Source organism: Podarcis cretensis, assembly GCF_951804945.1.
Source record: "Podarcis cretensis genome assembly, chromosome: 4".
NCBI classification, from domain to species: Eukaryota; Metazoa; Chordata; class Lepidosauria; order Squamata; family Lacertidae; genus Podarcis; species Podarcis cretensis.
The window spans coordinates 10,674,762-10,702,125 of record NC_137173.1 but is presented as its reverse complement, the minus strand read 5'-3'; the positions used below and the strand labels follow the sequence as shown (position 1 = coordinate 10,702,125).

The 27,364-nt window shown below is 47.3% G+C and overlaps 1 protein-coding gene across 10 annotated transcripts in view; it reads left to right on the top strand.

Annotated features, from left to right (window-relative positions):
* TENM4 (teneurin transmembrane protein 4) overlaps positions 1-27,364 on the top strand; it is a 649,734-nt gene that overhangs the window by 489,659 nt on the left and 132,711 nt on the right. For all 10 annotated transcript variants that reach the window (XM_079973241.1, XM_079973246.1, XM_079973247.1 and 7 more), the window contains 2 exons: positions 2,228-2,422; positions 16,130-16,330. In XM_079973241.1, the coding sequence (XP_079829367.1) occupies positions 2,228-2,422; positions 16,130-16,330 (396 nt within the window). The remainder of the gene's footprint in view (positions 1-2,227; positions 2,423-16,129; positions 16,331-27,364) is intronic.

The following is a 27,364-nucleotide window of genomic DNA, read 5'->3' as shown; positions in this document are numbered from 1 at the left end:
CTGCCCCCCACCAAACATACGCACCCCTTCCTTTTGGTTTCTGCATGTGAGCAAACAGAACAATGACCCATCAAGGGCACTGCCCTTTGGGGAAAGAATTGGTCCAAGAAGCTTAGCAATGACTATGTTCCATTGTTTCTCCAGCAACTGCTCTGTCAATAGCTGGCTGAGCTTAGGCTGACCCTTTTTGTCCTCCTGTCAACATAAGGTGGCCTCTGAGCAGCTTCTTTTCCTTGCCTGAACCTCAGAGGTTATCCTAGAGCAGGCACAGGCAAACTCGGCCCGCCAGATGTTTTGGGACTACAACTCCCATCATCCCTAGCTAACAGGACCAGTGGTCAGGGGTGATGGGAATTGTAGTCCCAAAACATCTGGAGGGCTGAGTTTGCCTGTCCCTGTCCTAGAGAGCCTGCCCTGGTGCACTTTACGTTTCCAAGCACAATTCAAAGTGTTGGTGCTGACCTTGAAAGCCCTAAACGACCTCGGTTCAGTATATCTGAAGGAGCATCTCCACCCCCATCGTTCTGCCTAGACACTGAGGTCCAGCGCTGAGGGCCTTCTGGAGGTCCCCTCCCTGAGAGAAGCCAAGTTACAGGGAACCAGGTAGAGGGCCTTCTCAGTAGTGGCACCGGCCCTGTGGAATGCCCTCCACCAGATGTCAAAGTGAAGAACAACTACCAGACTTTTAGAAGACATCTGAAGGCAGCCCTGGTTAGGGAAGCTTTTAATGTTTGACGCATTACTGTTTTTTAATATTTTGTTGGAAGCCGCCCAGAGTGGCTGGGGAAGCCCAGCCAGATGGGTGGGGTATAAATAAAAAATTATTATTATTATTATTATTATTATTATTATTATTATTATTATTATTACTGGAGGGAGAGAGGGCACCCAGGAGCCAGGACTAGTCCAAGCAACCTCTTTACCTGAAGTTCCCACAAAGCCAAACCTTCAAAAAAGATGGCTAGTCAAAAGGTTTGTGGGGGTTTCCCCCCGCTTGCTGCAGCTATAGCCTGCAATGCTCCTGAAGGCTTTGCACGGAAACCGAGGATGAAGCAAGCCAGTGCAAAATAGTTTAAAGTGTATGAGGCTTGTCATAGGAAACACGCAAAACAACGAGGTCTGTGCTTTGCTAAGAATCATTCATGTAGGCCTCTCAAAGAACCCAAGGGCTGCTGTGGCTCGTTCTCATAACCGCAAAAAGGTTCCCAGCATTTGTTTACAGTCTCTATTGCAAGACACACACACACAAAAGGAAAAGGGTATGGGGACGGAGGAGGAAAACAAGCAAGCTGCAGTCACTAAGAATGACCAGCTGGGATGGAAACCATTCAGGTAGCCTGAGGAACAGCTGCTCTTGGGGAACAGCTGAGCAGAGCCAAAGGCAGCTGCTCTCTCAGCAGAGGCAATGGAATAACAACCCATCTCAGGCTTAATAGACGTTGTGAGTTTTGGCAGAAGCTTTGGATTCAACATCCCCAGAAACCTTTCACGGCAGGCTTGTGCCAGTTGTTAGGTCAGGCGTGGGACAGCTGACCTCAGGATGCCGCATGAGCCATTAATGGGAAAGACGATGTGAAAATATAGGGCATGGGAATAGATACCTTTATGCACATGGGCTGGGAGGGGGCTAATAATTGCCGCGACTTCTCAAAAGCCCAATAACTAGCCCCTTGGAGTCCCACCTGAACAGAGCAGCTGCTCATGAAACAACAGGCAGGTGCTCCAAACAGGTAAGGATGGCTATCAGTAGGTAAAGGTAAAGGGACCCCTGACCATTAGGTCCAGTCGCGGACGACCCTGGGGTTGAGGCGCTCATCTCGCTTTATTGGCCGAGGGAGCCGGCATACAGCTTCCGGGTCATGTGGTCAGCATGACTAAGCCGCTTCTGGTGAACCAGAGCAGCGCATGGAAACGCCGTTTACCTTCCCGCCGGAGTGGTACCTATTTATCTACTTGCACTTTGACGTGCTTTCGAACTGCTAGGTTGGCAGGAGCTGGGACCGAGCAACGGGAGCTCACCCCGTCGCGGGGATTCGAACCGCCGACCTTCTGATCGGCAAGTCCTAGGCTCTGTGGTTTAACCCACAGCGCCACCCGCATCCCTTCTATCAGTAGGAGCGATTCTAATAAAACGCAAACCATTAAATCCTTGCAAAGTCCTTGGCCCCTTGCGAACGAAGTTTTTAACTGTTGCCTTTCTTGTTGTTTCCTCTTCCATGCTTCTCAGCATCTTGCCCGGTCTTATGCAGCGGCAATGGGCAGTATATGAAAGGGCGCTGCTTGTGCCACAGTGGGTGGAAAGGAGCCGAATGCGACGTGCCAACCAACCAGTGCATCGACGTCGCCTGCAACAGCCACGGGACCTGTATCATGGGCACTTGTATTTGCAACCCGGGATACAAAGGAGAGAGCTGCGAGGAAGGTATTTGTAGTCATCGCTCAGTGGGTCTTGTTTCCGCCCTTTGGTTTTCAGCGCAAGAGAGAGGGGAGTTGTTCACAGGCGGACCAAGTTCTAGAGGCCGAGGCCGTTTCGGCTCCCCGCAATGTGTTTTTTGTTGTTGTTGTTTTTATTGTTAAAATAATTCAGCATTAATACACACATATTGCGAATATACAAGCATTTAAACATAGGTAAAGGTAAAGGTACCCCTGCCCATACGGGCCAGTCTTGACAGACTCTGGGGTTGTGCACCCATCTCACTTAAGAGGCCAGGGGCCAGCGCTGTCCGGAGACACTTCCGGGTCACGTGGCCAGCGTGACATCGCTGCTCTGGCCAGAGCCAGAGCCAGAGCCAGAGCCGCACACGGAAACGCCGTTTACCTTCCCGCTGGTAAGCGGTCCCTATTTATCTACTTGCACCCGGAGGTGCTTTCGAACTGCTAGGTTGGCAGGCGCTGGGACCGAGCAGCGGGAGCGCACCCCGCCGCAGGGATTCGAACCGCCGACCTTTCGATCGGCAAGCCCTAGGCGCTGAGGCTTTAACCCACAGCGCCACCTGCGTCCCCATTTAAACATACTTTTTTTAAATAATATTTATTCAAAATTTAAGAATAGCAAAAAGAAGAAAAGAAAATTACAAAATACAAAATACAAAATACAAAAAGACATAACAACGCCAAAAGAGAAAAATAAAAATAGAAAAAACTAATTAATCCTTTGCATAACTTTCTTCCTTTACTTATTTCCTTGACCTCTCTCACCTCCCAATTTTGTATTCTAATTCAGATCGTTATTTCAGCAAATCCTTCCAACCTTATTTTCATTTAGGTAGTTTAACATGATATATTACAATTTAACATCCTCTCTTTTTGTCAATTTCATCAACTCGTCTTTACTTAGTCCTTTATGTCATTTCAACCAAAACCATCTAGTTTTCTTTTTCCAACATCTTTCTAACAGTCTTTAATTTTACAATATTTTTGAAGATATACTTTAATTTTTTTCCAATCTTCTTCCACTGACTCTTCTCCCTGGTCCCGGATTCTGCCAGTCATCTCAGCCAATTCCATATAGTCCATTACTTTCTAAACATACGTTTCATACAATCCTTAAAAATATTCAAACATACCTGCATTCAGTCCCACAGATAATTCCTTTCCCCATCACCATCCACCACCCCTCACCCCACCTTTGTGTTAGACTTCCAATCTACTCAATTGCAATTTCTTTCCACTTCAATTACTTTCTTTCACACACCTTTAACCTAATTTCATGCTTCTTTTTCTATTACACATCGTTATCCATCTTATTTAGTATTTCAGTATTTAAAACGGAACTTGTTTATTCTAATAGGAGTTCTGATTTTTCAATATGGTTTTGCAAGTATCCTTTAAACACCTTCCAGTCCCTGTCTATCTTCTCTTTTGAGATCCTTCCAATTTCTCCCATTGCAATGTGTTTTTTGAGGAGGCCAAGACTTCACACAAACCTTGAAGTGCCAACACCACTGTTTGAGGCTGGTTATCTTTCATTTTTGGTACAATAACTGGGTGAGAAAATGGCCAGTTCTCCTGAGGGGCTTCTCAGAGGCAGTTCATATAATCACATGCTTGAAACTCCTTCCCCATCTGCACATCTAAACGTATGCACTGGTTTTTTCCCCTTGGTGTGCCATAGTAAGCAATTACTGATTCCATTGTTTACAGAGCGGCAGCGCATGTGAAGTGGTGCATTTATGTGCTGCTTTTCCTTTCAGAGTCTGAAAGCCGTGTCATATTCTGGCCTTGGATTCAAGCACTGCTTCATCATCATCATCATCATTTTGTTTGTATGCCACCTTTCCATAGCTGAAACTATGCTCAAGGCGGCTTACAACATGACAAGCTTTACATAATTACAAACATAACTGAAGTCATAAACAATACAGTGGTACCTCAGGTTAAGTACTTAATTCGTTCCGGAGGTCCGTACTTAACCTGAAACTGTTCTTAACCTGAAGCACCACTTTAGCTAATGGGGCCTCCCGCTGCTACTGCGCCGCCAGAGCCCGATTTCTGTTCTCATCCTGAAGCAAAGTTTTTAACCTGAAGCACTATTTCTGGGTTAGCGGTGTCTGTAACCTGAAGCGTATGTAACCTGAAGCGTATGTAACCTGAGGTACCACTGTAAATAAAACACATCAAAAAGTACACAACCAAATAGAAACAATTTCCACATAATTATCAAATTATCATAAGATTTAAAACTTAAGATACAACAATAATATCAGTAACAGCAAGCAACAGCTCTCTCTCAACCCCCAGTCAACAAAACTCCACTCATCAGCTTCAGCTTTTGTAGCTGGAGTCAGTCCGCATTCCACTCTCCCAGGCCAGGTGGAAAAAGGCCAGCAAGGCAGGGTGCAGCTCGCCCAGGGCTCACAGGCAAGATGGTCTCATTTAAGACAACGCAGATAAAAATTAAAAACAATTTAAAAGCAGCTGCAGTCCTTGTGAAGCCTGCCAAGCCCCACCCCAAGCCAGGTGGATAGAGGCACGGGCAGGGTCCTTCAGGCCTTCAGCAGCTGGTTCTCCTGCTTCAGAACTGAACGTCTCTTTTTTAAAAAAAGTCTTGCCTTAAGATCGCTTTCCGTTCCGTTCTGGGCCCGAGATGGCAATGTTGTGGCATTTCTCCTTGATCTGCATTCATTTCCATGTTTTTTATAAGGCGCTATGTTTTCATTCTTTCCTTTATGTGTGTGAAAGATGGAAGCCCAGTTGCTGTGAGAGCCAGTGTGGTGTAGTGGTTAAGAGCGGTGGCCTCGTAATCTGGGGAACTGGGTTCGCGTCTCCGCTCCTCCACATGCAGCTGCTGGGTGACCTTGGGCTAGTCACATTTCTCTGAAGTCTCTCAGCCCCACTCACCTCACAGAGTGTTTGTTGTGGGGGAGGAAGGGAAAGGAGATCGTTAGCCGCTTTGAGACTCCTTAGGGTAGTGATAAAGCGGAATATCAAATCCAAACTCCTCTTCTTCTTTTTCTTCTTCTATTGTGGGTGGATCGAACTGCTTTCTTAACGCCAGACCTCCTGTTATTGTGAAGCGATGAACAAAGTGGCTCTTGGGACAGCGCTGGCGGACGGATGTGCTTGTGTCAGCAAGACACCCGTCCGTCAGCTTCTTCAGAGGCAACAAGCAGGAACAACATGTTATAGCAAACACAAGGCTATCCCTGAAAATGGCAAGCCTTCTCCTCTCCTTGTCCAACGCGTGGTACCCTGGCGTCATCACGATCCACGCTTTCTTTCTTTCTTTCTAAAGAAAGGTTTCTTTATGGATTTCAGCTAGTACATCAGCAGGTCTCACACTAAGCCCGTTCAATTGCAAGCATATAGAAAAAGACCAAGTCAATTCCCAGTTACAGAAATATGTCATTCCGTAAGTTTCTGTGAGTTTTTCACGGCCTGTAGCTGCGTTCCTTTGTTGAGGCACACGAGATAAAATTAAACGGAGTTTCTTCAAGAGTCATTAGAAGATATCTTATGTCGTCTTCTTTCTTTTTTTTATAAATCATTTTTATTAAGTTTCCCATTTTAACAATCCAATCAAATCACATTAAATATTCCAAATTATACAAATACATAACAATTAGTCCAAATATTCTGCCTGAATTATAAAAATTTTGTTGGGACTTCCCATGCTTCAAGTTTGGTGGGGCTCTGATCTCTTATGTCGTCTTCTTTCACAGGCATAACCGGTTAGTCACGTCATGAAAATTGGGCCCCAAACCTCTGCAAGCCAGATTGCAAATAAGTTCAGGGACCTCCGCTGTTAGGCATGCCACAGAAGTGAGACGGATTAAGTCTTTATCTATGAGATCCTACATACAGTGCTTTTTTTCTAGAAGAAAAAGTGCCAGAACTCATCACAAATGGATCTTTGTACTAGTAGTACAGACTTATTTATGTGGGGGTTTGGTCCGGACTCCTGTGCATGTATGAAAAATCATGTATAATGGGGAGCACCCTGGAGAGTCCTAGCATCATTATCATAATTAATTAATTAATTAATTATGCCCTGCCCATCTGGCTGGGTTTCCCCAGCCACTCTGGGCGGCTCCCAACAGAGTATTAAAAGCACAATCCAACATTAAAAACTTCCCTAAACAGGGCTGCCCTCAGATGTCTTCTAAAAGTCAGAAAGTTGTTTATCTCCTTGACATCTGATGGGATGGAGTTCCACAGGGCAGGTGCCACCACCAAGAAGGCCCTCTGCCTGGTTCCCTGCAACCTCTCTTCTCACAGTGAGGGAACTGTCAGAAGGCCCTTGGAGCTGGACCTCAGTGTCCAGTCTGAACAATGGGGATGGAGACGCTCCTTCAGGTCTACTGGGCCGAGCCTGTTTAGGGCTTGAAAGGTCAGCACCCACACTTTGAATTGTGCTCAGAAACGTACTGGGAGCCAATGTAGGTCTTTCAGGACTGGTGTTATGTGTTCTCGGTGGCTTCTCCCAGTCACTTGTGAGGAGACCCGCCTCAGAGCCCAAAGAGGATCTTTTCGGGCTCTAGGGAGGGTCTCCTTACCAGCCAGAGACTTGCTGAGGCTGCTCAGCTGAGGCGAGGGGAGCCTTCTTCCTTGCAGCTCAGCTCTGCCTCTCGGATACACGTAGAATCATAGAGTTGGAAGAGACCACAAGGGCCATCGAGTCAAACCCCCTGCCAAGCAGGAAACACCATCAGAGCACTCCTGACATATGGTTGTCAAGCCTCTGCTTAAAGACCTCCAAAGAAGGAGACTCCACCACACTCCTTGGCAGCAAATTCCACTGTCGAACAGCTCTTACTGTCAGGAAGTTCTTCCTAATGTTTAGGTGGAATCTTCTTTCTTGTAGTTTGGAACCATTGCTCTCTGGAGCAGCAGAAAACAACCTTTCTCCCTCCTCTATGTGACATCCTTTTATATATTTGAACATGGCTATTTGAACACAGCGCAGGTGGCGCTGTGGGTTAAAGCCTCAGCGCCTAGGACTTGCCGATCGAAAGGTCGGCGGTTCGAATCCCTGCGGCGGGGTGCGCTCCCGCTGCTCGGTCCCAGCGCCTGCCAACCTAGCAGTTCGAAAGCACCTCCGGGTGCAAGTAGATAAATAGGGACCGCTTACCAGTGGGAAGGTAAACGGCGTTTCCGTGTGCGGCTCTGGCTCAGGCTCTGGCTCTGGCCAGAGCAGCGATGTCACGCTGGCCACGTGACCCGGAAGTGTCTCCGGACAGCGCTGGCCCCTGGCCTCTTGAGTGAGATGGGCGCACAACCCCAGAGTCTGTCAAGACTGGCCCGTTCGGGCAGGGGTACCTTTACCTTTACCTTTATCATATCACCCCTTAACCTCCTCTTCTCCAGGCTAAACATGCCCAGCTCCCTTAGCCGTTCCTCATAAGGCATCGTTTCCAGGCCTTATACCGTGTACCAGCAGAAAGGATAGGATGGCTTTCCCATGCATTAGCTTCTAGCCTCAGCACAGCCCTGCTGCACCTCTGGCTCATGAGGAGACTCTCTAAAGGATGTCCCCTTCAGGCTCCGTGGAGGGTCTTGCTGTGAGCCAGAGACGCAGCAGAGCTTTGCTGAGAGGTGCCAGAACACCTGCATACATGCATCATTTTATTTCTATGCCCCCCCCCAGCAATCTTTGCTTTTGTTTTGTAAGGAAGTGGTGAGGTTTTTTGTACACACATACACACCCCAGTGTCCTCACACTAAGACACTTAAACTGTTGTGCTCGGGTGCAGCTTTTGGGCTTCCAGTAGATGTCTGAATGGCCACTGTGAGGATGCCAGACTCGATAGGCCTTTGGTCTAATTCCTCTTCCATTTTTATGCAGCCCAGAGAAATAAGCCATTCGGACCCCTCAAAGGAGGGCGTTCCATAGCTTTTATTTCAAATCAGTGAATCAAATAGGAAGTGCTTGAACAATTACATATTACAATTACAATTTCTCTCTGTGCTCTTCAGGGCTTAATTCTGTGCCCGCTTACCTCAGAGTAAGTCCCATTGAACTGAGTGAGACTCACATCTGAGGAGATACGACTCACATCAGTTCCGTAGGATTATTAGTATTATTATGTATAGAATTTATATACCGCCATATACCCAGAGGTCTCAGGGCAGTTCACAGAATAAAATCAAAATATAAAACCACAAAATACATAATCAAAATAAAAACAACCCAATAACACCCCCCCCCAAAAAAAAAAACCCCACCACATTTCAAAATGGAACCCTCTCCATGATGAATTTTCATTGCCATGACATTAGGCAGAACTTTTCTGATTATTCCAATGATTGCTGCTTTTAGATAATTATGATTCTGATTTTGTTCATGTCAGTCGCAATCTTATTACAGCTCTATTCAGACAACTTCTTTTGCCGTTGCTTTGAAAGCCTCTTAGGGCTACAAAGTTGGACAGAGATTATTAAATAAATAAATAAATAAAAGCCCAATATTATTTAATCGGATGGCAGCCCCGAATTAGAGGGGCAGGCACCAAATGAAACACATTTTCCTAGGAGCCTTTGACTGGTTGAGAGCTTTCCCCTTTCCCACTCAGCATTTGTTTCCCATATGCAAGACAATATTTCATAGTTCTGCCAAGAGGAAAGGAACATTAAAAAGAATCTATGAAATATGTTACTTAGGAAATCTGTGGGATTCTTCCCCCTCCCCCACAAAAAAAACTGTAAATCCCTCCAATAAAAATTGATTTCAAATATTTCACAAATATTATTTCTTTTCTTTAAAGGAGGGCCATCTGGTCTTGATCTCTTTTGGTTTGAAGCCTCAGTGCTTCTTCCTCCAATGTTTAAAATATGCCTTTTCTGATTAATGTTCTCTTAACTTTTCTCTCTTACTTACACACACACACACACACACACACACACACACACACACACACACATTGTATTAAGCCTGTACAGTACAGTTGAACCTCGGTTTTTGAGCATCTCAGAAGCCGAATGTTTCAGAAGCCGAACTCTGGAAACCCGGAAGTAATTGCTTCCGTTTTCCAATGCGCCTTGGAAGTCGAACGGGTTCCACTGCGTGTTTTTCCATTTTCACCATTGAAATTTCTGGCAGCCCTTTGCGCATTGGTTGTTGAACGTTTTGGAAGTCGAATGGTCTTCTGGAACAGATTACGTTCAACAGCCAAGGTTCCACTCTATTATCAAAGCGCCTTTTTTATTTTACTTATTTATTTATTAGATTTCTTTGCCGCCCTTCATCCAAGGATCACAGGGCGGTTTACAATATAAAAACATAAAAATACTTACCATAATAACAAACAAAAACAATAGCTCTGCACACACGCACACAGTTTAAAAGGCCAAAGAGTGTTTAATTGGCCAAAGGTCTAGATATAGAGGAATGTTTTCGCTTGGTGCCTCGCAAGCCTCCCTGGGGAAGCACCCCACAAATGGGGAGCCACCACAGGAAAGGCCCCGTTCTCGTGTTGCCATCCTCCAAACATGAAGAAGGCACATGGAGAAGGGCGTCCGATCGTGATCGCAGGGTCTGGGTTGGTTCATATCAGGGAAGGTGGTCCTTGAGTTATTGCAGTCCAGCCACATCTCTCCTGCCTGTGTTTTGTTGAAATGAACAGGAATTGTGCTAGTCTGCCTATTCTACTGTACCTCTCCCGTTTATCTCAGCAGTGAGTGGTCATGTACGATGCTGGTTGCAGCTTTGCAAAACCTGGAGCATGTGCTCTTATTACCAAGCTGTGTTTGCTCCCCGATTGTATCCAGCAGGTTCAATTCCCAATGCATTGTTATTGATTAATGTATTGATGGACTCCTAAAGACGACGCAAGGCTGGGTGCAGCCATACCACTGAAATAGTTTTGGAAACAGTACGAGAAAGCAAGATAGGTTTGGAATAATAATAATAATAATAATAATAATAATAATAATAATTTATTATTTATACCCCGCCCATCTGGCTGAGTTTCCCCAGCCACTCTGGGCGGCTCCCAATCAAGTGTTAAAAACAATACAGCGTTAAATATTAAAAACTTCCCTGAACTGGGCTTCCTTCAGATGTCTTTTAAAGATAGGATAGCTGCTTATTTCCTTCACATCTGAAGGGAGGGCGTTCCACAGGGCGGGTGCCACTACCGAGAAGGCCCTCTGTCTGGTTCCCTGTAACCTCACTTCTTGCAATGAGGGAACCGCCAGAAGGCTCTCGGCGCTGGACCTCAGTGTCTGGGCTGAACGGTGGGGGTGGAGATGCTCCTTCAGGTATACTGGACCGAGGAAAGCAATATGAAGTTAGCTCCCAAGGCAGAGACGCCTTTTCACCCAACTGGGGAAAAACTTGTTGAAGCAAGAGTGTTTGCAAATGTTTCTGAAAGGCACAGATAGCAGGCACCTGCCTCAATGGGGACGGTGTTCCACAAAACTGGGGCAGCCAGTTTCTGTGAAGTTTCTGTGAAGTGGGTTTCTGGTATTTGGGGGACTTTAACTGTGTAGCTATTTCAGTTCAGCTGGTGCAATTGGGAGCACAGGAATGTTGGAAGCTGGCTTATCCCGAGTCAGACCTCTGGTCCATGTAACTCAGTGTTGTCTGCACTGACTGGCAGCGACACTCCTAAGCTATCATAGAACTGCAGAGTTGTAAGGGACGCCAAGGGTCATCTAGTCCAACCCCCCACAATGCAGGAATCTCATACATGACCGACACATGGCCATCCAACCTCTGCTCAGAAACCTCCGAGGAACATCCACAACTTCTCAAGGGAGGCCCTCCGACTGTCAGAAAGTTTTTCCGTATATTTAGACAGGAATTCTCAGCAATACCTGGAGATACCTGAAACCTTCTCCATGCAAGGGTGATGCTCTGCCATTGTTCCATAGTCCTTCTACCTTTGAAGGTGGGGCTGCCTTTGAAGGAGTCCCGGAAACTACAACTAATCCAGAATGCGGCAGCTAGACTGGTGACTGGGAGTGGCCGCCGAGACCACATAACACCGGTCCTGAAAGACCTACATTGGCTCCCAGTATGTTTCTGAGCACAATTCAAAGTGTTGGTGCTGACCTTTAAAGCCCTAAATGGCCTTGGCCCAGTATACCTGAAGGAGCATCTCCTCCCCCATCGTTCAGCCTGGATACTGAGGTCCAGCTCTAAGGGCCTTCTGGCGGTTCCCTCACTGTGAGAAGCGAGGTTACAGGGAACCAGGCAGAGGGCCTTTTCAGTAGTGGCACCCTCCCTGTGGAATACCCTCCTGTCAGATGTCAAGGAGATAACAACTATCTGACTTTTAGAGGGCATCTGAAGGCAGCCCTGTTTAGGGAAGTTTTTAATGTTTGATGTTTTACCGCCTTATTATTATTATTATTATTATTATTATTATTATTATTATTATTTCTCATGCAGTGCTTATCCTGAACTCCAAATAATTATAATTATAATTATAATTTATTACTTATACCCCGCCCATCTGGCTGGGTTTCCCCAGCCTCTCTGGACGGCTTCCAACAAGAGATTAAAAATACATTAAAACATCAGTCATTAAAAACTTCCTTAGAGAGGGAACCCCTCGATCTCCCTCATCCTTGAGCACTTCTGCTCCACTTGCTCAGTCAGTAGAGCATGAGACCTTTAAATCTCGGGGTTGTGAGTTCAGGCCCCAAATTGGGCAAAAAATCCCTGCATTGCAGGGGGTTGGTATAGATGACCCCAGTGGTCCCTTCCAACTCTACAATTCTACGATTCCACGCTCATCAAAGAATGCTGTTTTAGCTTCAGCAACCTAATGCCACACTTGGCCAAGGAAGTTATTATTAATATCCTTTATTAGGCATAGCAAACCACACATTATCAAACAAACACAGTATACAAATTGTGCAAAATACGAGCTCAACGTAACAAGGTTTGTCCCAGTCAGAACTTTAACTCCAGAGAGAATCAATTTGCATAAATAATACAATACAACACTACCACATCACCCATCAGTTAAGAACCACTAAATCTCTTTATAATGGACCAGTCTTTCTACATGGACAGCACTCAAAAATTCAGCCACTATTAAAGTCCGAGAGCAGGTCCTGAACCGTTGGCGGTATAGAATTGAGCTCATTGAGTTGTAAGGCCTCTAATAATTGCCAATGAAGTTTTCCGGCGCCCGCCCTGCAGAAATGAATGGGAGCCATGGGGAGGCTTCTGTCATTTCTGTGGGACTGACCTGGGAGACGTCCCCACCTGGTGGATTGGTGCCCCAAATCACAGCTTCTGCTGTTTGTACCTGGAACAGATCTCTAGAAAGATCTCCACTCACTCGCTTGCAGTGGAATTTGCTGAGCAGAAAACGAAAAACGAAAACCCACAACCATACTATTCTTCTTCTTCAAGAAGGAAGAAGAAAGTGGGAAACGAAAAGGGAGCAAACGCACACACACATTGAAGCTTTTGTTCACAAAGGAGGCAGCGAAACTCTCCAATCCAAGACCCCGTGCCACGGTGCCAAGACTCTGAAGCGATGCGGCCAGCAAGGGCAAGATTAAAGTAGCCATTGTACTGGGCGCCTTCTGAAAGGGCTCGTTTCAACATGAAAAATGGCCCTGGGATTATGATGAATGAGGTGTCCTGACATGCATGCAACCTCCCCCCCCCCCCGCCCCCCGGTAATCCTGTGTTAACGCTGAGGTAGCAGAGCGCTCTTGCAGCCTGTGATGGAGACCCCTGTACCACTCACCTCCTTCCCCCCATTGGCCTTCGGAGAGGATGATTAATTGCCTATCCATTGCCCCTTGTCAGTTAGCCGGCAATCTTTGTTCCCCACAGTTGAACCATCTGCCGGGGCCGTAAGGTGCTGCCAGCTCACTCTCCCTGTTCTCCCTTTCATGGCTGTTACTTCTGAGGAAGAAGACAGTCCGGGGGCTGAGAGAGGTCCCTGCATTCTAAGATTGGTGCCTTGGCTCTGGGAAGCTTTGAACAGCCCCAGAGATTTATAGGCCGAGTCTGCTCCTCCTGCCTCTCTGGCGATGCATAAAGAGTGTGAGTCTTCATCCCACAGAAATATATCCTTGCGCAGCTCAGGGAAAGGGCTGAGCCTAGGTAAAATGCAGGTGACTTTGTAAATTAAGTCATATATATATATACACATACATACACACACACACATACATACATACACACACACACACACACACACAAACACACACACAATATACACACATACACATACACAGAGTGGACGCTCAGGTTGGGAACGTGATCCATGTGGGATGCACATTCGCAACCCGCAGCAGCGCGTCTGTGCATGCGCGGGTTGCGATTCGGCGCTTCTGTGCATGCGCAAAGCGCTAGTCAGCATTCTGCGCATGTGCGACCCCCAAAACCTGGAAGTAACCCGTTCCAGTACTTCCGGGTTTCGGCAGGTCTGTAACCTAAAAAAACGCAACCTGAAGCGTCTGTAACCCGAGGTATGACTGTGTACACACACACACACACACACACACACACACACACACACACACACATAGCTTCCAGATGACAGCCATGAAATTAAAAGACACCTGCTTCTTGGGAGAAAAGCAATGGCAAACCTAGACAGCATCTTAAAAAGCAGAGACATCACCTTGCCAACAAAGGTCCGTATAGTTAAAACTATGGTTTTCCCAGTAGTGATGTATGGAAGTGAGAGCTGGACCATAAAGAAGGCTGATCGCCGAAGAATTGATGCTTTTGAATTCTGGTGCTGGAGGAGAATCTGGAGAGTCCCATGGACTGCAAGAAGATCAAACCTATCCATTCTGAAGGAAATCAGCCCTGAGTGCTCACTGGAAGGACAGATCCTGAAGCTGAGACTCCAATACTTTGGCCACCTCATGAGAAGAGAAGACTCCCTGGAAGAGACCCTGATGTTGGGAAAGATGGAGGGCACAAGGAGAAGGGGACGACAGAGGATGAGATGGTTGGATGGTGTTCTCGAAGCTACCAGCATGGGTTTGACTAAACTGTGGGAGGCAGCAGAAGACAGGAGTGCCTGGCGTGCTCTGGTCCAGGGGGTCACGAAGAGTCGGACATGACTAAACGACTAAACAACAACAGCTTGCAGATCACGCCAAACAGGTGGTCTTTCTGGTAGCTTGATGCTAGCAGGAGAATCTGACAAAGGCGTCTTTCTGCCTTGATAACTCAGCCAAGAGAGCATGAGGCCCTTAATTTCAGGGTTGTGGGTTCGAGCCCTACAAAGGATTTCTGCATTGCAGGGGGTTGAAATAGACTCCAACTCTACAGTTCTATGATTCTATTATCTTTGTGCCATAGATAACACATTTCGCTTTGCATAGCACAGGAGGTGGGTCCCTGCCCCACGGAGCTTGAAATCAGCACATGGGAGGGTATCGTTGAGTTGTAGAGTCTGGGGGCAGACCCAGAGGGTCATCTAGACCCACAGGAATCGCAGCTAAGAGGGAGGAAGTGGAGACAGGCGTCAGACGTGGGAAACATAGTATGGCGGCACCCATCCTTTGAAATTCATGTTCTCTTTCCAGCACCTATGGAAGACCTACCTGCCCTGACAAGCCTTTGAAGTGCAAATCTTTACCCTACTCTGCATTTGCATTGGGTTGGAAAACAGGTCTTATATTCGGAATTTTTATATTCTGTCGCCGGTGCTTCTGCTGTTAAAGCGCTTAGCCATGTTTCGACGGGAAGCAAATCCGCAAACGGAAGGGATGAATAGATACAGTGGTACCTCGAGTTAAGTACTTAATTCGTTCCAGAGGTCTGTACTTAACCTGAAACTGTTCTTAACCTGAAGCACCACTTTAGCTAATGGGGCCTCCTGTTGCTGCCGCGCCTCCAGAGCACGATTTCTGTTCTCATCCTGAAGCAAAGTTCTTAACCCGAGGTACTATTTCTGGGTTAGCCGAGTCTGTAACCTGAAGCATATGTAACCTGAAGCGTCTGTAACCCGAGGTACCACTGTATATTTATAGCAGGGGTCAGCAAACTTTTTCAGCAGGGGGCCGGTCCACTGTCCCTCAGACCATGTGGGGGACCGGACTATATTTTTTGGGGGGGTGGGGGAATGAACAAATTCCTATGCTCCACAAATAACCCAGAGATGCATTTTAAATGTCTGCAGAAGGCATAACAAGGGTCAGCAAGCTTTTTCAGCAGGGGGCCAGTCCACTGTCCCTCAGACCTTGTGGGGGGCCGGACTATATATATATATATATATTTAAAAATGAACGAATTCCTATGCCCCACAAATAACCCAGAGATGCATTTTAAATAAAAGCACACATTCTACTCATGTAAAAACACCAGGCAGGCCCCACAAATAACCCAGAGATGCATTTCAAATAAAAGGACACATTCTACTCATGTAAAAACACGCTGATTCCTGGACCGTCCGCAGGCCGGATTGAGAAGGCGACTGGGCCAGATCCGGCCCCTGGGCCTTAGTTTGCCTACCCGTGATCTATAGCAAATCCTCGCTCAGCCGTGAAGCTCACCTGGGTGTGGCTCGGGGCCTGCCGCTCCCTCTCTCCTCTTGCCTACCTCGCAAGATTGTTGTGAGGATGAGATGGGGGGCAGATTACTTCGGCCACCTTGCACTCCCTGGAGGGTCATAAGCTGAACAAACAAATGAGGTCATGAATGCGAACCTAGGCTTGTTTTTACATGTGTTTCTCTTTTCCTCCCTTCTTGCTGCAGTGGACTGCATGGACCCCACCTGCTCCGGGCGTGGCGTGTGTGTGAGAGGAGAATGCCACTGCTCCGTTGGATGGGGAGGGACCAACTGCGAGACCCCCAGAGCGACCTGCCTGGACCAGTGCTCCGGCCACGGCACGTTTGTGCCCGAAACCGGCCTGTGCAGCTGTGATCCCAGCTGGACTGGACACGACTGCGCCATTGGTAATTGCACCTGCAACTTTTCCCCCATTTATTTATTTCAACAGTGTATGGTGGTGTTAGGGGAAGGGTGGGGTGGGGGACACGTCTGGCTCCTTCTGGGGTCATTTGGGTGTCAAATGTTTAGGGGGCAAAAGGTGATGACCTCCTTTTTACTCCTTTGCCTAGTCCTCAGACCTTAGTTGGCACAAAGAGTCCTTTAGAAAGAGTACTTTGCAGAATGCGGCTTTTATTCTTAAAAAGTCTTCTTCTCCATCTACGACCAACAGCTTTTACACGCACCAAATTCAACCAGCTTTCTACCATCCAAGCAACCCAACACTAACATTGACCACTCAATGAAAGCCAGTGTGGTGTAGTGGTTAAGAGCGGTGGACTCGTAATCTGGTGAACCGGGTTCGCATCTCCGCTCTTCCACCTGCAGCTGCTGGGTGACCTTGGGCTAGTCACACTTCTCTGAAGTCTGTCAGCCCCACTCACCTCACAGAGTATTTGTTGTGGGGGAGGAAGGGAAAGGAGAATGTTAGCCGCTTTGAGACTCCTTCGGGTAGTGATAAAGCGGGATATCAAATCCAAACTCCTCCTCCTCCTCCACTCTATATACAGTGGTGCCTCGCAAGACGAAATTAATCCATTCCGTGAGGCTCTTCGTATAGCGGTTTTTTCGTCTTGCAAAGCAAGCCCATTGACAGCTTAGCGGATTAGCGCTATTAGTGGTTTAGCGGCTTTTAGCGGATCAGCTGATAAGTGGCTTAGGAAAGGGGGGGGAGGAAAAAACCCCGCAGGAACTCGCAAGACATTTTCGTCTTGCGAAGCAAGCCCATAGGGAAATTCGTTTTGCGAAGCGCCTCCAAAACGGAAAACCCTTTCGTCTAGCGGGTTTTCCGTCTTACGAGGCGTTCGTCTTGCGGGGCACCACTGTATAGAGGTACTATTTGGTGAAAGGCTGCATGAGTCATTGTAGGCCACTGACTCAGGCTGACTTAGTTATTTTAGCATAAAAGAAACAGCGGCCAATTTTTACCCGTGACATTGGCCACCGTCGGTCCTCCTTTCTCACCTGTGGCTCCTAGAAGCTGCCAGCCTGTGACAGCAGCCACACTCTGAGATACGGCTATGACTGGCCGGCTAAACCAGGTGAAGGTAGCCAATGGGGCTCAGACCCTTGGTGAGTTAGGGACTTTCCCTGCATGCGAAGACAGGCTCTGATGGACTGAGCAGATGAGACCAAAAGTGGGTCCAATGGTCAAGAAGGCAGTTTCTGCACATGCCGTAAAGCAGCCTTTCTCAACCTGTGGTTCCCCAGATGTTGTTGAACTACAACTCCCATCACCCCTAGCCAGCAAGGCCAGAGCTCAGGAATGATGGGAGTTGTAGTCCAAAAACGTCTGAGGACCCACAGGTTGAGAACCGCTGCTGTAGAGGGACGTGAGGGGCAGATGGGGCTCGTCCACCTGGGAAGATTGCCCATCGAGGAGAGGGAAAACTCTGCTCCTAAACCTCCGTTGCCTTGTGGGATATCTTGAGGAGAAGAAAAGGCTAAGGAGGTGAATCCAGAGTCCCTAAGATGTTTGGAAATAGTAATAATAATAATAATAATAATAATAATAATAATAATAATAATAATTACAGTGGTGCCCCGCAAGACGAACGCCTCGCAAGACGGAAAACCCGCTTGACGAAAGGGTTTTCCATTTTGGAGGCGCTTCGCAAAACGAATTTCCCTATGGGCTTGCTTCGCAAGACGAAAATGTCTTGTGAGTTCCTGCGGGGTTTTTCCCCCTTTTCCCCCCTTTTCCTAAGCTGCTAAGCCGCTTAACAGCTGATCGCTAAAAGCCGCTAAACCGCTAATAGCGCTAATCCGCTAAGCTGTCAATGGGCTTGCTTCGCAAGACGAAAAAACCACTATACGAAGAGCCTCGCGGAACGGATTAATTTCGTCTTGCGAGGCACCACTGTATTATTTATTTGTACACCGCCCTTCTGGCTGGGTTTCCCCAGCCACTCTGGGGGCTTCCAACAAAGATTAAAAATACATGAAAATGTCACACATTAGAAACTTCCCTTGAGCACGGCTGCATTCCGATGTCTTCTAAAAGTCTGGTAGTTGTTCTTCTCTTTGACATCTGATCGGAGGGCATTCCACAGGCAAGGCACCACTACCAAGAAGGCCCTCTGCCTGGTTCCCTGTAACCTCTGCTTCTCACAGGGAGGGAACCGCCAGAAGGCCCTTGGAGCTGGACCTCAGTGTCCGGGCTGAACAATGGGGGTGGAGACGCTCCTCCAGGTATACTTGGCCAAGGCCGTTTAGGGCTTTAAAGGTCAACACCAACACTTTGAATTGTGCTTGGAAATGTACTGGGAGCCAATTTAGGTCTTTCAGGACCGGTGTTATATGGTCCCGGTGGCCACTCCCAGTCACCAGTCTAGCTGCCGCATTCTGGATTAGCTGTAGTTTCCGGGTCACCTTCAAAGGTAGCCCCACATAGAGCCTTGTACTTCTCCTTCTGGCGACTCCTGCGGCCAAGATGGTGCCGGACATATTGCCCTGCTTTCCTTTGGACCACGTCAGCAAGGCTGAGAGAGGGGTCTTGTCTTCCGGGCAGCCCAGGACTTCAATTCACTCCAGCGGGTACAGAATGCTGCAGCGATGCTCCTCACGGGGTTCCTGCCATGGGAGCATATTCACCCAGTGCTTTTCCAGCTGCACTGGCTCCCGGTGGAGTACAGGGTCAGGTTCAAGGTGCTGGTTTTGACCTTTAAAGCCCTTCACGGCCTAGGACCCTCGTACCTACGGGACCACCTCTCCCAGTATGCCCCACGGAGAGCCTCAAGGTCCATAAATAGCAACACCCTAGTGGTCCCGGGCCCTAAGGATTAGCCTCAACCAGAGCCAGGGCCTTCTCTACACTGGCTCCGGCCTGGTGGAACGCTCTGCCTCATGAGACCAGGGCCCTGCAGGATCTGATTTCTTTCCACAGGGCCTGTAAGACAGAGTTGTTCTGCCTGGCCTTTGGCTTAGAGTCAATTTGATTCCCTCCCCCCCCCCTTTCTTTTTTCCTTTCTCCTCCTGTCATGAGGCTGCATTTTAATGTTTAAATTGTTTTGATGTTGTATTTCAATCAACTTGTTTTTATTTTTGTTTGTTAGCCCTGAGCCCGGTCTTGGCTGGGGAGGGCGGGGTATAAATAAAAAATTTTATTAATAATAATAATAATAATAATAATAATAATAATAATAATTTGCACTGCCCAGGCTTGCACCCCAGGGAGGTCACTTTGGTGCTCCTAACACAGCCATTTGACCTCACCCCCAGAGGCGCACTCCATTGTCTCTGGAGACCAGACGGATGCCAACAATATACCACTTACTGCAGTAGTCTCTAAGCACCTGCACTCTCCTTGCTCCTCAGTGTACATATAGGCCCATAGTTCATGCAAACTATTCATTTTGGGCCGGGCGAGGTGGGGTGGGGGAGCTATGCCTGTCTCAGGAGCGCAGCCACGTTCAAATCCATCTTTCGGAGCTGAGGCTGAGATAGACTTGAGAGGTCTGGGTAACAAATGGGTGTTTACAAACCACCTTGGCAGAGATTTCTTGCCACCAGGCATGAAACAATAATAACTTTCTGAACATGGGAAACAGCTCTGTGAGGGATGGAGTCGTGGAGCCATGTAATACTGAGCTGCCTGACAAAAAGTGACTTGAGGTGAATTCTACAAATGCAGAAAGGGGAAAGGTTATGTTTTGCTATGCGACCCCTGGAGGGAGTTGTTTTCCGTGGGACTGAGGTGGGAGTGGGGCTGGGGAGAGGAGTTATACGCAGAAATAACGGAAGAGGGTAGTCTGCCGTATTAAACCAGTCCTCAAATTGTAGTTGCCTCTCATTTTCTTCAGGAATTATAGTTAACGGCTTCTTTTTTTAATGGTAAGCTGTTGTTGTTGTTGTTGTTGTTGTTGTGGGTTGGAAAGCATAATCTTTAAAGGTCTCCCTGATCTCTGGAGACCTTTAAAGAATGGAATGTCAGGATTTAAGCTTATAGGGTCTCTGCTCTTTACTACCTGGAAATGGTGGTCTTTGCGGACTGGCAACCTCAGTTAAAGTTAAGGAGCCCAGGAATATGGTTTCAGTGCCGGAACAGAACTCGCGCGCCTTCCACACAAAACAGAAATCTGCTCCTGGTCTTTTCCTGCGCTCCCCAAAACTCTTCTTTTAATCCTAATTTAGCACGTGGAGAAAAGCCTTTTTTCGTTGCGTTCAATAGCCAGAAATCCTTGCTGTTTCTACGCTTGCTGCTTGCGTTCCACTCTGCCAATAGATCCCAGTCTTTTTGTTCTGCACTGTTGCTGTAGGAGACCGATAGGGGAGAGACATGTTCTGTTGCAGCTGGGGCAGAGGAAGGCGTCCGGTTGTGCTGCTGCAGATGCACCAGGCCATTCCTTCTGTCTGAGCTCCTCCCAGTGGCCATTCCTCCTCTGGTCACTGCTGTGGACCACCCATCAGGTCACCATCTTTTGGTTGCAGCTCTTGCAACCTAACTCTTTATTTTGGGTTGCTGTTGGACACATCTGATGGGTGCTTTAGCTGAGATTCCTGCATTGCAGGGGGTGGCAGTAGGTGACATCTGGGGTCTCTTCCAACTCTACAATTCTATGATCCCATGATTCTAAGCGGCCAGCTAAGCTCACTGTCACACAAAGAAACTTGCTGACCAGTCCAGCAACCTCCTCCATTAGTTTTTCTCCATTAGTTTTTGGTCCTTACTGGGCATAGGAAACCCCAAAGTGGAAGGGGCTTAGGGCAGGGTTGTTTCCAGCGCTGATCACGCAATGGGCCAGAGGTTGGGGGAGCGCATGCCCATACGCGTGTTCACACGCTATTTCCGGCGCACTTCCGGGTCGGAGGAGCACCGGAAATAGCTTGTGTGCATGTGCACGGGCCTCCTCCGATGCGGATGTGCACCGGAAATAATGCTTGTGCATGCGCACAACGCTTGCGCATGCACACAAGCTATTTCTGGTGCTCCTCCGACCCGGAAGTGGGCAGTCGTGCAGCGCAGCGCCGGTAAGAGCGGGCGACGGCGGCGGCTGGTGCCAGGGGTCACTGCAGGCCGGATAAACGAGTCCCTCGGGCCTTATCCGGCCCACAGGCCTTAGTTTGGGGACCCCCAGCTTAGGGCATCATCCAGACAGACCCCCCTCCGTGTTTAGGTGCCAAGGTGTTTCATAAGGCAAACATGGAGCTGTTTTTTTGGGGGGTAGGGAATAACATCATGGAGGAACAGAGTGTTATCAGCAACCGTTGGCGTCCAAGTGTTCACAGGTTCCCCACCACCACTCGCTTGTTTAAAAATTTCAGAAATAACCCAAGTGGCGCCTAAAAGAGAGGAACTGATTCATCACCCAGGGATCGTTCTTAGATAATGGATAATTTATTGTGGCTTTGCTGTCCTTATGTAGCCCAAATGACTGACGTTGTGGCTTCACATGGGTTCATCCTTGAGCTACAGCGTGAGAACTGACAGTGAGCAGCCTATCAGGGAAGGTGTTTGTTTGTTTGTTTGTTTGCTTGCTTGCTTTAATTGCAACACAGTAGGGAAAATCACACCCTTCCAATTCTGATAAAAAACCGAGAATACCAGTGGGGTGAGGTGCGGCTGCTTAATTAAGCTCACTTGAAACCAGAAAATCCAACTTAAGACAATTCGTAATTATTAAATTTTCTAATAAAGTTTTGAAGGTCAGTGGAACGGTTCCAATTTTAAGCAGCTCTGGGCAATTTTTACCTGATCTTCTATCTTAGCATTAAATCCACATTTATTAAAGGATTTAGCACGGGTAACAGAAGCGGCTATCTCTCTTTTTGTTTCCCTTGCATACAAATGTAGTCTCTACCCCCCCCCCCTTTCCAACAGCCATCTTGCAAACCAGTAAGCGCCATGAGTGGAAGATTTTTTGGGGTGACAAATGTATGATCTTTCTCTTAATAGAAAAAAGTAGGTGTTTAAAAAGTGAGGTGGATGCTAGTGTCATTACTTATCCCTCCTTACTCCACTTTGAATTGGACATAGGTAAAGGTAAAGGGACTCCTGACCATTAGGTCTAGTCGCGGATGACTCTGGGGTTGTGGCGCTCATCTCGCTTTACTGGCCCGAGGGAGCCAGGGTACAGCTTCCGGGTCATGTGGCCAGCATGACTAAGCCACTTCTGGCGAACCAGAGCAGTGCACGGAAACGCCGCTTACCTTCCCGCTGGAGCGGTACCTATTTATCTACTTGCACCTTGACGTGCTTTCGAACTGCCAGGTTGGCAGGAGCAGGGACCAAGCAACAGGAGCTCACCCCGTCGCGGGGATTCGAACTGCCGACCTTCTGATCGGCAAGTCCTAGGCTCTGTGGTTTAACCCACAGTGCCACCTGTGTCCCATTGGACATAGACTGCAACAAAAGAATGAATGAGGGCCTTCCCCCACTTTTGAGGTTACCCGTAGGAGCATTCAGCCCTAAACTAAGCATGGTCAGTGAGGTTTGTTTTTCAAGAATGAGCAGACTTTTCTGGAAGGGGAACTGGAAATGGCCGTCTGCTCACCTGGGAGCCGCTTGAATTCACCCTAGGCGATCTGACAAGTAGCTAACCACAAGCCTATAGTATCTCCAGAGTTGCATTGGCCTTTTTTTGTTTGTTTTTTTTAATTTATTTAATCATTTTTTCAATACAAACAACAATTGCAAAAGACATACATAACGAAAACCATAACAACACTAATAACACAATTTGACAATTCAGATTTGAATACAGTGGTACCTCGGGTTAAGTACTTAATTTGTTCTGGAGGTTCGTTCTTAACCTGAAACTGTTCTTAACCTGAAGCACCACTTTAGCTAATGGGGCCTCCTGCTGCCGCCGGAGCACGATTTCTGTTCTCATCCTGAAGCAAAGTTCTTAGCCCGAGGTACTATTTCTGGGTTAGCGGAGTCTGTAACCTGAAGTGTATGTAACCTGAAGCGTATGTAACCAGAGGTACCACTGTACACTGATATACCTATGACTACACCTTTTTAACAATATTTTCCCACCTCTCTTTCCTCCCCCTACTTCCCACCACTATCCGCCTTATCGCTTAAATATTTGTTCCAGATTTCTTCATATTTATCCATTCTTAATTTGCGTCAACATGCAATTCATTTGTATGTAGCTAATCTGTCCATATTATCAATCCATGCGCTCAATGGAATCTTTTTCCAGAGTTGCATTGTTGAGACTTGTGAGAATTGTCTTTCCTCTGTAGTGTTAGATCAACCTGGTTCCCTCCAGATATTTTATACTTGTTGTTGTTTAGTCGTTTAGTTGTGTCCGACTCTTCATGACCCCATGTACCAGAGCACGCCAGGCACTCCTATCTTCCACTGCCTCCCGCAGTTTGGTCAAACTCATGTTCGTAGCTTCAAGAACACTGTCGAACCATCTCGTCCTCTGTCATCCCCTTCTCCTTGTGCCCTCCATCTTTCCCAGCATCAGGGTCTTTTCCAGGGAGTCTTCTCTTCTCATGAGGTGGCCAAAGTATTGGAGCCTCAGCTTCAGGAGTGCTTCCAGTGAGCACTCAGGGCTCATTTCCTTAAGAATGGATCGGTTTGATCTTCTTGCAGTCCATGGGACTCTCAAGAGTCTCCTCCAGCACCATAATTCAAAAGCATCAATTCTTTGGCGATCAGCCTTCTTGATGGTCCAGCTCTCACTTCCATATATCACTACTGGGAAAACCATGGCTTCAACTATACGGACCTTTGTTGGAAAGGTGATATCTCTGCTTTTTAAGATGCTGTCTAGGTTTGCCATCGCCTTTCTCCCAAGGAACAGGCGTCTTTTAATTTCGTGACTGCTATCACCATCTGCAGTTTTATACTACAGAACGAGATTCCTGTGTTCCCCCTTTCAAATCTAGGATTCTACAGCGTCCGTCAGCCCCAGCCATCATGGCTAATGGCCACAGATGATGGAACTTGTAGCCTAAGACTTCTGGAGAGCAGCAGTTGAGGAAGGCCTGTGTTACACGATTGCTGCACCTTTGCAAATTCTCCCGTTTCCAGCAAGCCCTGAGAACGCACCTCTGGGTGTTGGGCTTTTGTTATGCTGGGAAAGAAGGAACGGGTCATTTTCTGGGATCAAAGGTTTGGCCAGGAAGCAAACAGCAAGCATCTTAAGCCAGCTCACATGTTTGGTGAGCCAATCTCCTCTCCCTCCCCTAGAAAACTGGCCCGTCTCAAGCCACGAACAATTCATTACTTTGTGGAAGCAGATTTTCTTCAGCCAAGAGGGATTGCTTCCAACGGACAAGAAGTGCACTCTCAAGCCAGGCGCTGCTTTTTCTATTTAGTAAGTTTTGCAGTGTTTTGCGGGAAGCACAGGCAAAACATGCCCTTCCCCCTCCTCCGGTGGCGCAGAAAACTGCGCACAGCTCATTCTGAGCACTCTTTTTGCTACAAACAGGAAAACATGCTCCTCATATCAGTTGATGAATTGTATGTGGATGAAATCCTGCCCTTTGCAGGTTCTTCATCTCCAGACCGCTAAATTGTGAGCTTAGTATCTGATACTCGCAACGTGCTTTAAAATCTGGGCCGTCAACAGATGAGCTTCACTGGGACCCAGGTTGTTTGCTTCATCTTATCACCTTCCCATTTGCTTATTTATTTATTAAATTTGTATGCCACCATTCCTCCATAGATCTCTGGAAGGTTCACAGCATAAAACACAAGATAAAAAGAAAAATCACATAATAAAAATGAGGGGAGACGCGATAAACCCCCTCCAACCACCCCCTCCCACAGACACATTTAAAAGGGGCATAAGATGTTAATTAGCCAAAGGCCCAGTTAAAGAGGAACGTTTTCACCTGGTGCCTAAAGGTGTATAATGAAGGTGCCAGGCAAGCCTCCCCGGGGAGAGCATTCCACAAACAGGGAGCCACCACAGAGAAGGCCCTGTTCTTGTGTTGCCACCCTCAGGTCCTTTATGTGCAATAAATAAATTAAATAAAATAATTGCAGCAGTAAAGTCACATGGGAGAAGCTTGGTTTCTGTACAGCAACAACTCTCTCTCTCTGTGTGTGTGTGTGTGTGTGCCTGTACTTGTAACATGAGCAGAAAGAGAGAGTGTCTTCTATGCTGTGGGTGGGCAAACTAAGGCCCGGGGAGCGGATCAGGCCCAATCGCCTTCTCAATCCGGCCTGTGGATGGTCCGGGAATCAGCATGTTTTTACATGAGTAGAATGTGTTCTTTTATTTAAAATGCATCTCTGGGTTATTTGTGGGACCTGCCTGTTGTTTTTACATGAGTAGAATGTGTGCTTTTATTTAAAATGCACCTCTGGGTTATTTGTGGGGCATAGGAATTCGTTCATTTTTAAAATATATATATATATATATATAGTCCGGCCCCCCACAAGGTCTGAGGGACAGTGGACTGGCCCCCTGCTGAAAAAGCTTGCTGACCCTTGTTATGCCTTCTGCAGACATAGCAATTCCCCTTAACATTTTAGCTCTCCCTGTCTGAAGAGGGACCTGTAGGCAACTCCAAAGTGAAAATTCACCCTGAAAGTCTTAAGGAGGAGAGCTCTCCGGCCTTAAAAACTGTCTCAGGCCCCCTCCTACACGTGTCTTTCTGAGCAACAGGGCGAATGAATCGGTGTGCGAGGCAAAAACAGCGGGAGCACACTGAGCACCTCACGATGGCGCAGGGAGCAGCCTGAGCTCTTCTCACAAACGGTGAAAAGAGATTATAGATGAAAGGAAATATTTAACCATCAAGTTTTTTTGCGGGGAGGGGTGGAGGGAAACATTTGGTGTGAAAATATTTGTTATTGGGGAAAAGGCTTTGATGCCCGCGGAGAGTCTGTTAGATCTGCTCTGAAAGGCAGAGTCGGCGTAACGCAGCTGCTTGCGGTGCTGTAATCAGAGTATTTAAGGCCTCCTTTTTCCTCCTCAGCTTTCTTCTCATTTGCTTCCGAGTCTCAGGTTTTGTATAATCTCATTTTTCATTGCACCTGCAAAAAAACCCCCATATTTTATTACTATTCTTTTTAATTTAGGCTGCACATATGACTCAGATATCTCTCTGTTGAGGGCAGCAGGGGGGCCAGAGACCGCAGTTGGGCAGTTTGGACCAAACAGCGATGTCGTAATTCATTGTCATCCCATAAAAATTGGGCATGATGTAGACAGAGACAGCCTTATCCTTGTACAAGTTGCTTTGCAGCATCGAACAAATAAAAAAAGAAGGGTCCCTTCGCCATTTAAGTTACAGTCTAAATTAGTGGTTTCTAAAGTTAGTGGTGACAGGGTGAGCTCCCATTGCTCGGTCCCTGCTCCTGCCAACCTAGTATTTCGAAAGCACGTCAAAGTTCAAGTAGATAAATAGGTACTGCTTTGGCGGGAAGGTAAACGGCGTTTCCATGCGCTACTCTGGTTCGCCAGAAGCGGCTTAGTCATGCTAGCCATATGACCCGGACGAGCTGTATGCCAGCTCCCTCGGCCAGTAAAGCGAGATGAGCGCCGCAACCCCAGAGTCAGCCATGACTGGACCTAATGGTCAGTGGTCCCTTTACCTTTACCCTTCTGCTGGGTTGCTAGGTCAAGTGACTGAGCGGAAAGGAGTTTGGGGTAGGAGTAAATCTCCCCCCCCCCACCGCCCTGTCCCACCTCTGCCCTCAATCCAGGATGGTTATTTTTCTTAACTTACCCTGGCCTTGGCTGAGTCTGCTGGGATGAGGGTCTATATCCTTCCGAGCCCACCAGGGAGCATCTCTCTCAAGTATAAAATGCAAGATGATCTGAAAAGGCAGGTTTCAAAAATGCAACTTGAGAAACAAAACAAAAAAACACAACATTTCTTTCTTAGTTGTCTAGGCCACAAAGGGCAAAACGCAATCAGTCTGGCTAGGGATGGCTTATGCTTTCTGTACAGGGGAGGATGCCAGACAGCCGTCAGCCTTCCTTCCTGAAAAATATCTCTCGTAAAGCCTCCCCAAATTTGGTAAA